The 13,683-nt window shown below is 41.6% G+C and overlaps 1 protein-coding gene across 1 annotated transcript in view; it reads right to left on the bottom strand.

The window, feature by feature from the left end:
* Positions 1 to 13,683, bottom strand: part of CWC22 (CWC22 spliceosome associated protein homolog) — a 140,390-nt gene that overhangs the window by 44,541 nt on the left and 82,166 nt on the right. The window contains exons 12-13 of the mRNA XM_073633752.1: positions 6,849 to 6,930; positions 2,342 to 2,402 (exon numbers count right to left, since the gene is read on the bottom strand). Of these exons, the coding sequence (XP_073489853.1) occupies positions 2,342 to 2,402; positions 6,849 to 6,930 (143 nt within the window). The remainder of the gene's footprint in view (positions 1 to 2,341; positions 2,403 to 6,848; positions 6,931 to 13,683) is intronic.

Here is a 13,683-nt window from a genome sequence, read left to right as displayed (position 1 = left end):
CAGTGCAGAGCGCTAAAATTACCCTCTGCACAGCTCAGTGAGGAGAGCTCCGAGAGCTGATTGGAGGGAAGGATCAACCCCCTCCTCACACAGCACACAGGAACAGAGCTGAGGCTGTCAATCTGCTGGATAATTGCAGCCAGAATTTCATCCCCATCTGTAAACCCACTGGGGAGATTTCACTTCATTTGCTGTTTTGGAAAACAAAGCATTTAATGCTGAAAAAAATGCTATAAAGCTGGCTGTGGCCAGTTTGTTGAAGCTTGAACTACTTGGACTGGTGTTGCCTGTACAAAAACCCCACTTGGGTTTTTCTACCCCGAGAGACAAGTAAAGGCAAGGCTGCTTTCATTACAACACAAATGTTTGGGTGTATATTCATGCATGTATATATCTTCAAATAAGCTGTAAAATATTAACAAGTTGACCAACATCTAACGATTACACAAGGAAAAAAAAAAAACACACACACACTTTACAATTTCCTATTTAGACCCCGGCAAAACTCCAGACAGCTAGTAGCTGTATTAAAGAATGTGGACTTGTCTCAAAGTAAACCCATTCCTCAACACAAATGAAAATAAAATTATAAAAATGATGCATATGTCATTAGCAAAATAGTGGACTGGCAATGAACTATAAGGTGACATGAGGAAGTCTTACTTAGACTTTCCTGTGGAATAATCCTTCAAAATAAACAAATGAAGCACGCGTAAGAAATTAGGTAAAGCAGAACGCGGAGGAAGATACGGTACACTCAGCAGGCTGTACATAGTACAGATAATTAACACCTTATTACAAGTTCTTTCAAGTCAAACGAGACATGGAAAGATGTATAACCAAATATTTCCCTGGAAAGGGATCAAATACCATTCTAAATGGCAGAACAGGTGTTAAAGTGTACCTGTTCTTAGTCATAATAAAGAAACTTGTCTAAGACAGAAGGAATGACAGAAATCGTGTGTAATGGTGAAGGAAAGGGAAGAAGTTGCTCCCAGCAAACAAGATTGTTGGCTTTGTTATTAAAGTACATCTTAACCACTTCATATCCATGAATTTTGAAATTTTTGACGTTAAAATCGGATCTGCATTTTTTGCTTGAAAAACGCCAAAATTATTATATATGTTCTAAAAGTAGAAATAAAAATAAATGTAGAATAAAAATGGTGCTAGCTGAATTTTTTATGCTATACAAATAGGGATGAGCCCGATGTTTGAGTTGAACGTAATTTCGACTTGAACATCGGGTGTTCGCCTGTTCGCTGAATAGCAAACAATTTGGGTTGTTCGCGGCAAATTCAAAAGCTGCGGAACATCCTTTAAAAGTCTATGGGAGAAATCAAAAGTGCTAATTTTAAAGGCTTATATGCATGGTATTGTCATAAAAAGTGTTTGGGGACCTGGGTCCTGCCCCAAGGGACATGTATCAATGCAAAAAAAAAAGTTTTAAAAACAGCCGTTTTTTCAGGAGCAGTGATTTTAATAATGCTTAAAGTAAAACAATAAAAGTGAAATATTCCTTTAAATTTCGTACCTGGGGGGTGTCTATAGTATGCCTGTAAAGTGGCGCGTGTTTCCTGTGTTTACAACAGTCCGAGAGCAAAATAACATTTCTAAAGGAAAAAAAGTCATTTAAAAGTACTCGCGGCTATAATGAATGTCGGTCCCGGCAATACACATAAAAGTGCATTGATAAAAAAACGGCGTGCGGCTTTTTTTTTTCTTCGGTCCGTCAGAGCGAGAGAAGAAGAGGAAAAAGACTTTGTGGGACAGTTTTATTTTTTTAATAAAAGGACTTGTCCCAAGCCGTGTCTTGTGTGTTTGCAGGGAACACAAGAATGCAGGGAATGCATTAGGGTAAAAAATGTTTTGCCTTTAGAACCACTTTAAGTTATACTGTTATTACTTAGAAAATCAATCCAATATTTTATATAAAATGGATATTGCCATTTTAATCATCTTTACAGGCAGAATTGATATTGAAATTTAAATTAATGGATGCACATTTGAGGAGCATTTAAACATTAGAACATTTTACATCAGATTGAAACAAATTACCCCCAAAAAATAAAATAAAACCAAAAGTTCAAGCAATTCCTCTTTGCTTTGAGCTACCGGCATTCATAAAGAATTTTTTATATACGCCAATAAAGGTATTAAGATATTTTAAGAACTGGCTTTCTGATTTGATGGAGATATTTTTTTACCCAGATTAGGAAAATAAATAAAATCTACTTTACACATAGAATTAATATCAGTGGAAATTAAAATTTCCCACATAAGTACAAAACTGCATATTTTTATGTTACTGTTAAACAAAACATGATTGTATGTGACTTACCGTTTGACTTTCTGGGAAGTCCATCTTTATTAACTTATGAGCACATTCTTCAAAGTCTAAGCTGGAAAAGAAAATGAAAATAAACATTAATCTAAATGATTTATGGGCACCATGGCACAGCTCAGCCCTGCACTTCACAACACTTAAAATAGATACTATATCACGCGAATGCTGGTAATGAGTATCCATGGCCTGTGTTATAGTGAACTCCAGGCATAAAAACATTAACAGACACACAGTAATGTAGCTCCATTTTCATTAGTACATCAATGATGGATAAGTTCCCCTTTTGTAACATGTTACACATGTATTTAGGGTGTAACATGTATACTGTTACTTTGGCGTATCGCCCCCGCTTTCCCCACTTCCCTGTGACAGCAGGCCAAGATCTGGAACAGAAACCAGTCACTAGTGGTGTACCACAAGTCTCTGTACTAGGTCCTGTTCAATTTAATCTATATGTAAGGCCCCATACACACTATTAGATTTTCTGCAGATTTTTTGTCTTCAGATTTACCAAAACATGTAGTGCAAGGGCCTGCCTGATTGCATACAAATTGAAACTCTTAAGGTTTGACCTCATATTATATGGTTTTTTGGTAAATCTGAAGACAAAAATCTGCAGAAAATCTAATAGTGTGTATGGGGTCTAAAGCCTTGTACACACGGTCAGATTATTGGACAAATTTTCATCAGTTTTTTGTTTGATGCTAGTCTCAAATCGAACATGAATAGGGTACTCACCATCAGAAAATTTTCTGACGACAGAATTCAACGTCAGAAGTGACGTAAGGTGTTGAATTTTGTATGTGTTCTTTCATTTCTGAGCATGCCTAGTCTTGCTCTTCAGATTCTTTTTTTTGTCAGAAAACCGTACTAATGAAAAGAAAATCGAACGTTGTGGTCACATCAGACAAAAATTTTCAAGCCTGCACATCCAGTTTTTGTCTGCCGAAAATTCGTAATCGGCTGTCAAAAGCAGCATACTAACGATCAGAAAATTGGCAGATCGTTCATCGGACAAAGTTTATCTTCAGATTTTCTGACCGTGTGTACCCTTAAGTGTTATAACTAAAGGTTTGACAAGCAAGGTCTGATGATACAAAGGTGTGCAACAAAAAAAAAAAAATGATATCCCTGGAGGTTGTACGTGGCTTTGCTGAAAAATTAGTCAAAGTAGCGCAGTTTAATGTTTCTAAATGTAAAATAATGCACCTAGAGAAAAAAATTCCTTGATAGAGTACAACATTAGGGTACAGTGTTGGCAAGAACTATAGAGGAAAAAGATTTGGGGGTACTTATTTCAGATGACTGCAAAATGAGCAAAGAGTTTGGCCATGCAATGGGAAAAGTGAACTGGATTCTAGGATGTATCACTAGAGCAGTGTTTATCAACTCTAGTCCTCAAGGCGCCCCAACAGGTCATGTTTTTAGAATTTCCCTCAGATGAAATGGCTGTGGATAAATACTGAGGCAGTGAAACTGATCAAATTACATTTGCAAAATATTGGAAAGCCTGAAAACATGACCTGTTGGGGCGTCTTGAGGACTGGAGTTGAGAAACACTGCACTATAGAGGGATCACCAGCAGGAGGAAGGAGGTCCTGATTCCCCTATATAGATCTTTAGTGAGACCTCATTTAGAATACTGTGTCCAGTTCTGGAGACCTCACTTACAAAAAAAACATAGAATAAGCTAGAATAAGACCAGAGACCGGCAACAAAAACTTAATATGTACAGTTTGGTGCAAAGAAGGGAGAGGGGATACATTACTGAAACCTTTAAATACATTAACAGTGAGGTTCAGGAGGGCAATATTTTTAATATGAAGCTCAGATTAACAACACGGGGACATGTTCTCAAACTAGGAAAGTTTAAAAACTAATCTTAGAAAGTATTATTTTACCAAAGGAGTAGTTGATGCTTGGAACAGACTTCTAGCAGAGGTAGTGAGTCAGATAACAGTAAGTAGATGTAAACATGGTTGCAACAAACCTAGAACTATATTAAAAAAAAAAAGAGGCAAACTTGATAGACCACTTGGTGTTTTACCTCTGCCATCACTCTTCTATGTGTGTGAGCTGTGTGGTAAATCAACTCAGTACAAGGAAAGGGGTATTAGGATAACGATGGCATATCGTCAAAGAGCTCCTAACAGTATTGCTAAATAAAACCGTAAAAAAAAAAAATCACAATTTGGAGCCTGTTTACACTGAACCGCAGCAGTTTAGTGTGCGGCCAGCTCTCCATTCTGGCTCAAGTGAGCTGGCAGTAGGGGGCGGTGTGATGCATTTTAGAGCTTTCCTTTTTTTTTGTGTCAACTTTATCTGAAGGGCACAAAGTGACACTACATTCTAGTAACTGCATAGCAGCACGGTGTGTTGTGTTGCTGTACAGTGACATGCGATGTCTTCCTGTGTGCTGCGATAAAATTCAGTCTGTATTCATGTCTGTATTTTATTGCAGCGCACTGCACCACACCTCCGGGATGCACCTCAGTTTACAGCACAGGGCTCTGAAGAAATGTCCCAGGTGGCCATTTCTTCACAGCGCATGCACCACTGAGGATACTGGCTACATACAGTAAATATCTCCTAAACGGTGCATGTTTAGGAGATGTTTACACTACCTATAGATAAGCCTTATTCTAGGCTTACCTATTGGTAAAATTCAGAGATGAAAGTTTACTTCCACTTTAATCTGTTAAAAAAAACCTCATGCCTGCTGTACTGTGTGCTCCATCAAAGTCTGCTCTGCAAAGTTCAAGCTGCACAACTGCAAATGTCTGTGAGTTCTGGGATAGTCAGTTACATACTGGTTGCAGAGCTAAATGCATCCATCTCCACTGTCAAGGATAGCCATGCCTTGGCAGCAGAATGAGGCCAATTCTCCCTTAAGTATTTACATGGTCCTCTAGCTGGTAGAGGGAGGCACAAAGAGAACAGGCTGTGTTCTAGTACACATAACACTCCTGGTTTTAATCTTGGCTACCAATGCCCAGACATTACCATGTTGCTTAACTGACAAGCTACAGAGTACATATTATAGCATAATCCCTGTGCTAAAATGCTGCTTTTTGAAGGACAATGGGAGATTAATACTTAGCAACTATGCTGAAAGCATTCAGTTGAGCTGTAAATTATACATAATAAAAGGTAAAAGCATGGTCACAGAATTAAAAAAAAAAATGGGAGACAGCTCCTTCCATAGTAAAAGCATGTGGATCAGTGCAGCAAGCTTGGCAGAAATTTAAAAAGTACAGCTGGAAAAGTTAACAAAAGCTATGAAATGCATTTTGCAAAATCTGAAAATTGCCTCCCAGGAAAGCAGAGCCTGTTAAATCATTAGGGGATTTTCAGATGAAATCAGATACATTCATTGCAGAAAAGCAGCAGAGTTATAGGAATGGGTAGGCTCCATTAAGCATCTGTAGGTATAAGTACATTTTACGGTCACAAAAAGCCATTACACCAGCATTATTTTGATCCAGGCTTTTTGCAGATCACACGCGTTTGAAAGCCAGATGCAATTTTTTTGCTTCTGAATAGGTTCTCTGCAATGCTTAAAAAAAAAAGAGCTGCAAAAAGCTACACCAAATAGGAGACATTACTATGTGATTATCAGCAGGTAAAATGTTGCTGCTATGGTTCTGAGCTAGTATGAAATGTTTTCATAGTTTTTGTGTAGTGCATATACTATACTGTACCTCTAACCCACACGATAAAAGTTTGTCTCAGATCCTGTCTACAGTTAAAGGTATCAAGTTTTGAATATATTTTGATTGTTTATGTATGATGTTTGGGACAAAAATAAAATGTCAAAAATTGTTTAGTCAGGTAGATATTAAAATATTGCAAGCTACTCTCACAAATGTATGAATTTTGAGCCAGAATGTAGAGCTCTGGGCTCCTTTTCACATGTTTAGCTTGGCTAATCTTGACTAGTTAGCTGTATTAAGCCACTTTACAGAGCTCAGTAGCTCACGCTTTGATTATGCATCCAGATAAACAGGTTAGAGAAACCAGAAGACTCTAAAATGAGGTATACAGCGGCATTTTTTTTGTTTAAACATACTTAGGGCACATAATGTAATCTAAACATACTTAGGGCACATAATGTAATCTAATTGTATTATAGCAAGGAAACACAATAATTTAAGCAGCAGGAGGGGAGAGCCAGGCACGGACACTGCTGACAGGCAGGGAGGGAGAGGGAGAGGAGGACAGACAGCGGATGACGGAGGCATGTAAAGTGAGCATGGTATCAGGGGCTCAGAAGCCATAATAAACGTGGTCAGTTTACAAAGGGGATGGCAGCACTAGGCAGGACCAGCCAGGTATTTTAGGTGATAGGGCCAAATTACACACATTTTAGGGTTACAACCGCTTTAAGTACAGAATGTACAAGATCAACAAGTCATATAAAGCAGCAAAAAACTAAATCTTTAAAATATTCACCAAAAAAAAAAATGCCTTTGACTTCAGTAATGTGAGCTAAACACCTTACCTTGATTGAATTGCAAGATATATTGTTCGCCGAAACGATACCAAGTTAATTTCAGTTTGATCATGAATGGTTATTTTTTCCCCTACAAGAAAGAAAATTAGACACATTTAATTTAGTGGAAGTACAGCAAAATGTTAAACAACTCCCCAGTAAAAAAAAAAAAAATCTAATAATAGGATTTTTATAACAGCTTACCTGTAAAATCCTTTTCTTTTGATGTACATCACGGGACACAGAGCCTCAGTAATTACTGATGGGTTATAGGGTATCATTAGGTGATTGGACACTGGTCACACCCTAGACAGGAAGTTCAACCCCCTATATAACCCCTCCCCTTCCTGGGGATACCTCAGTTTTGTAGCAAAGCAATATAAGTGTATTAGAAGAGGGGCAGGACCTCTGTGTCCCATGATGTACCTCAAAAGAAAAGGATTTTACAGGTAAGCTCTTATAAAAATCCTATTTTCTTTCTCATACATCACGGGACACAGAGCCTCAGTAATTACTGATGGGATGTCCCAGAGCAATGCTATTTGAGGGGAGGGGACCACACAAAGTAGGGTGTAATCAGACCTGAGGACCTTGTACCGCTGCCTGCAGCACACTACGCCCAAAGGCGATATCCTCATGCCTTCCCACATCCACCTGATAAAATCTGAAGAATGTATGGACTGAAGACCAGGTTGCGGCCTTGCAGATTTAAGTCATAGAGCCCCGGTGATGCACCGCCCAAGAAGCACTAATAGCCCTTGTGGAGTGTGCCTTGATTTGAAAAGGTGGAATTTTCTGTTTCAAACTGTAAGCTTAAATAATCATTTGTCGAATCCATCTTGAAATGGTAGACCTGGCGCTGCCTGTCCTCTATGGGACCTTCTGGCAGTACAAACAAAACATCCGTTTTGCGAATTTGAGCAGTTGCTTCCAGATAGGCCTTGACTGCTCTTACTACATCCAAAGAATGTAGTGACCTTTCTTCCGTAGAACAGGGATCTGGAAAAAAGGAAAGTAGAACAATATCTTGGTTTAGATAAAAAGCTAGGATGAGGGCGCAATACCACTCTATCCTTGTGTATGATTAAATAAGGCTATTTACAGAAAAGAGCTGCTAATTCTGATACTCTTCTAGTAGAAGAAATGGCTACCAGAAAAAATTAAAGACCAAGGGAATTTGACGTATTGGTTCAAAAGGCTGTTTCTGTAAAACTGACAGAAAAGAATTCAAGTTCCAGGGGTTTAGGGGCGCCCTAACCGGAGGATTAAGATGCGTTACCCCCTGTATAAAGCTTCGGACTAAAGAATGCGAAGCAAGCGGCCGTTGAAATAATACTGACAAGGCCGAGACCTGGCCCTTGATGGTACTCAAGGCCAGCTTCATTTCTAATCCCATTTGTAGAAAGTCAAGAATTCCACTTATGACATATTTTCTGGGATGCCAAGCCCTGGATACACACCAGGAGATCTAAGCTTTCCAGACTCTTATGATAAATCATTCTGGAAGCTGGCTTTCTTGCATTAATTAAGGTACAAATCGACTCTTCAGAACGTGGGTTTCAATAGCCAGACCCTCAAATTTAGCGTTTGTAAGGCAGGATGGAACACTGGACCTTGGGATAGCAGGTCTGGACGTGACGGTAGGGTCCACGGGGGACCTACTGCCATCTTTACTATTCCTGCATACCAAGCTCTTCTGGCCATGCTGGGCCAGCAGAAGTACCGACTTCCTTTCCTGCCTGATCCTGCGAAGAAGTTGTGGCAGTAGCAGAATAGGAGGAAATGTAAAAATCAGGGAGAATTGATGCCATGGAGTTACCAACGCATCTGTCCCGCATGCAAGAGGATCCCTTGTTCTTGACACAAAGTTATCAAACTTGTTGTTGAACCTGGATGCAAAGAGGTCTACATCCGGAACCCCCCCCATCTTTGGCATATAGCCAAGAAGACGTCGAGGTGAAGAGACCATTCCCCTGGGAATAACTGCCGGCGACACAAGTAGTCCGCCTGCCAGTTCTCTACTCCCGGAATGAAGATTGCCGATATGCACGGCACATGCTTCTGCCCAGATTAAGATCTGGTTTACTTCTCCCTGGGCTGCACGACTCCTGGTGCCTCCCTGGTGATTGATATAAGGCACTGCTGTGGCATTGTCGGACTGGATCCTGACAGGGCAACCCTGTAACCTGAGTGTCCAGGCCTTTAGGGCTAGATACGCCGCACGGATGTCTAGAATGTTGATGGGTAAGGTCCTCTCTGTCTTGGACCATCTCCCTTGGACAGTCGACTGTTCCAGAACTGCTCCCCAACCCGAAAGACTGGCATTTGTTGTTACCACTGTCCAGGCAACTGGAAAAAAGGGTTTTCCCTTTTGCAGATTTTCGGGTATCAACCACCAACTGAGTCTCTGACGCACTGCAGGAGACAGACACATCGGGAAATCCAATGCCTGAACCTCCTTGTTCCAGGCAGACAGGATACTGTTTTGCAGCAGTCTCGAATGAAACTGAGCATAGGGAACTGCTTCGAACGAAGCCACCATCTTCCCCAGTAGCCTCATACAAAGGCGAATAGGAGGATCTTTCTTTGCCCTGACTACCTGAATCAGTTCTTTATGGTACTGATCTTTGCCTGGGGTAAAATACCCTCTTCTGGGCTGTATCTATGACCAGACCGAAATACTCTAGTCTTCTACCTGGTTTCAAAGAAGACTTTTCTGAGTTGAGGAGCCAACCTAGGTATTCCAGGTAGTTGAATGTGGTGACCAAGCTTTGATCCAAGCGGGCTACCGAGCGGTCTATCAAGAGCAGGTTGTCTAGGTATGCTTATTACAGTTATACCTTGGGCCCTTAATCTGGCCAGCGGAGGGGCCAAGATTTTTGTAAACACCCGAGGTGCAGTAGCTAGCCCGAAAGGCAGTGCTATAAACTGAAAGTGGCGTCTTTCTACTTTGAAACGCAGGTACTTTGATGAGCAGGGAAAATAGGTACATGCAGGTATGCGTCCTTGATGTCTATTGACGCCAGAAATTCTCCTTCTTGTAGGATGGAGACTACAGACCGGATCGATTCCATGCAAAAGGATCGTATCTTTAGGAATCGGTTTAGATCCTTGAGATCTAAAATGGGTCGAACATCTCAATTTGGTTTTGGAACCGTGAAAAGGTTTGAATAAAACCCCAATCTCTGCTCTTGCGTGGGAATGACCACGATAACTTTTTGCGACAATAGTCGCTCCAATGCTAGAAGAGAGACTTCTTTTTCTCTGGGTCTCTGGGAACATTTGATCTGAGGAAACGAGGAGAGGGGAATTCTCAGAACTATAGTTTGTAACCTAGAGTTAATGTGGACATCACCCATCTGTCCTGGAAATCCTCCTACCAGAACCTTGAGAACTGTAGCAGTCTTCCCCCCACCCGAGCGAGCGGGGGCACTCCTTCATAAAGAGGCTTTAGCGTCTTGTCTAGTAGACTTCCCCCTACAGGACTGCTTTTGTCCCTGGGTCGACTCTGAGATTTATTTCTTGAGCCTGACAGAGGAGGCCGTCGCGACTGCCTGGAGGCTGATGCTCCTGGCACTGGAGACAAAGCCTGTTTAAAAGAGGGACGTATACCAAATCCTTGCACCATGAAGGGGAAACCCAGCCAGAAGCTTCTTACATGGTGATTCGGCTGAAATTTTTAACCATAAGATTCTACGCATATGTACCAACCCAAGCGCAAGGCGAAAGGTTTGGATGATAGAATCTCTTATTGCATCAACAGCAAACACAACGCTGCTGGTAGATTGCAAACCCCCGGGCCTGCTGTTCAGGTAAAACTTTGAGGACCTGCTTAACATGGTCTCTCAAGTATTGACAGACTGATTGCTGCCACTGCAGGTTGAGCTATTAGGACCTTCTGCCACTGAACCTGCCAAGAAGAAAACACTTTAACAGGATTTCTTATCAGTTGGATCCCTAGGTATCTGAGCGTTGTCGACAAGACAAGCCAGACTTCTATACGGAGGAATGGTGGCGTCAACTGCCGGTATACCCTCCATCTTAGTACATTTTTCCTCCATAGGATAAAGTGTTGCAAACTTTTTTAGGCGGAAAAAATGTTTATCTGGGTGATCCCACTCAGAATAAATAAGCTTTTTCAGTAACCATAAAACAGAAAAGCATGTGTAGTTTGAGGAGGCTTCAGTGAACCCAAACCAAAGGAGGGTTCTTTAACTGACTCAGACACGGGTAACCTGAATGTGGAGTGGACCAATCCAGCCAAAATTTGCACTAACACCTTCTCATCCTGAGAAGCTGAAGAGGGCCCATCTCTACTTGATTCCTCAGAAGAGGAGTCATAAGTCTCATCCAGATCTTCTGAGAGGGATTCCTCTCCTTTTTCCCCCAGAGTTCCTCTGCTTGAGGGTCCTGGGTAACAGAGGGAGACCTAGTGCATTTTCTTTCACAGAGTAAAGATGCGATTTAAGGCCACCAGTCTTTTCTCTAATCCATTAATGGTTGAGGAAAGAACCTCCTGTGTAATGTATACAAGGGCTGAAGTGCCAGAAGCGGCTGCAGCCCCTGACCCCGACGGCTCACCCTGGCCAGCTTCTCCCTCCTTCAGGGGGGAAGGTGCTGCAGAAGGGGGGTCCTCAGAGCCTGAGGGAGTCCCTTAGAGCCCCTATTTTCCGGGGTATATGTACCTCTTTTGCCCCTAGTGCAAAACACAAAAAGCAGAGGCACTACCAGAATGCACTGACTGCTGAGCAATGTAGTTCAGCAACTGCCGCTGCTACCACATCTCATTCTGGTGCTCAAGTAAATGTTTGCCTGGGAATGCCTGTGTCTCCCACCTCACATGTGCCCGTCTGCTCTGTGTCCTTCCATAGGCCTTGTGCATCTGAAAAGAGTGCACCTTATAGCCTGTATGCAGCCTGCAATGTGAGCGTTTCACCACACCGACGTTGCGTTAACATTCCACCCCCCCGCCACCCCTCCCGTCCCCCCTTCGTCCTTTTTTAAAAAAAAGACTGTTTCCCGCGCGAGCCGAGGCTCTAGATCCTTGGATAGCATGGAGGGGGGGGGGGGCCAGCGGAGAGAGGAGGGCCGGTGGATGGGAAGCCGCTGTAATGGCGGCGGCATGCGGTGCGGCATACTACCGCTTCCCTGTGCCTTTACCTAAGCCATGGGGGGAGAATCCCTGTAGGCAAAAACCCCCCTTCCCACATCCTACCTGGAGCATGGCTTGGAGGAGCATACAGCGTGGACACTGAGACAAGACAGATCAAGCATGAAAAGGTATGTGGCTCTTGGCAGCCCCCGGTGGCGACTATAGACATAGCATACATTTACTTAAAGGAGAAACCTTATAAGAACTGGAAAAATTCTTAAGGAGTCTCCCTTACCTTATCCAGCTGCAGGGTTCTGTTGCAACAGACCCAATCTTCACCTCTCACAGTGGGCTCCGTTTAGAGAAAAAACCTTCAGAGACTGGGGCCCCCTATGAATAGGAGGATCCACAGTTCTGGCCCCGTAAAGCACCCCGCCAGGGATATGGCTGAAAAAAACAAATACTGGATCCTGGGGTCCAGCTCTCTAAAAAGAGAAGCGTTACAGGTAAAACCTTGTTTCTTCGGACACGAGGCCCGGGTACCATCCAATTTGGCCTGGAAAAGACACTTTGAATGGATCCGGCTGCATGGCTTGCCCCAGTATAGGATATTCCTTTGGAGCTCAGCACAGCACATCTTATTCATGACCAACACCTAAGACACTGGCGAAAAAACTGAGGTATCCCCAGGAAGGGGAGGGGTTATATAGGGGGTTGAACTTCCTGTCTAGGGTGTGACCAGTGTCCAATCACCTAATGATACCCTATAACCCATCAGTAATTACTGAGGCTCTGTGTCCCGTGATGTACGAGAAAGAAATACATATTTGTGCCAAATTAAAAAGTTCCACCTACACACACTTAATACTGTAAACAAACAAAAATGAAAGAATGGCAAGCAATTAAATAATTTAAAATTCACTTGAATAGCTCAAGACATATGCAAAATGATAAAGTGTACCAACACAACTTTGAGGGAAATATTTCTCATTCACAAAAGGTTAAAGAAATACCTGCTGTAACCCAAAGTAGATTTGCCCCATTTTTATTTCCCCAGGTGAGCCAAGTTTTCATGAGCATTAACAAATGTTAATTCAGATACTATCAAACATTTAAATCAGTACTATTTAAAGTCCCAAAAGTACTATTTAAAGTGTTTTCCTTTTTCTACTCCAAACTTCAATAAAAAAGGGCAATTTAGGACATTGGCTAGACAGCCTGAATTACAAGTAAACAGTCGCAGTGAATCTAGACATGCATGAGGACAGAAAAACAACGTTGAAAAAGTTGAGGCAAACCGATTTGGGCGATGAGGTCATCTTTATTCCATATTACTTCAGCCCCTTAATTTATATTCCACATATTCTCCGTGCCAGCCTACCATAGACAAGCACACAACATGGCAGTTCCCCAATACCAATTCCAGTCTGCCAGCTATCTGCACTATCACAACTCGATTGCACATTGCAAGGCTACAAAAATCCAAATTATAGACACTTAATGCATACATGTGTTTTGGTAATTATTTGGAAAAAAAAAAAACAAAAAAAAAACGAAAAGTTACCAACTCAAAAATGCTATTAATAAATCTATGCTAATGTGTGAGGTTTAGTCATTATTTTTCAGTTTCAACAGTAAAACAATTTACAGAAGTGGAGTAAAAAAAAAAAAAAGTCTAAGAATGGTAAGGGTTTAATATTCATAGCACAAAATGTTAGATGATTTAAAGTACTGAAAAAAATGCTGGACAGA

The sequence above is a fragment of the Aquarana catesbeiana genome, linkage group LG06 (assembly GCF_042186555.1).
Source record: "Aquarana catesbeiana isolate 2022-GZ linkage group LG06, ASM4218655v1, whole genome shotgun sequence".
NCBI lineage: Eukaryota > Metazoa > Chordata > Amphibia > Anura > Ranidae > Aquarana > Aquarana catesbeiana.
Note: the sequence above shows the minus strand (reverse complement) of the source record. Positions and strands in the feature narration are given on the sequence as shown.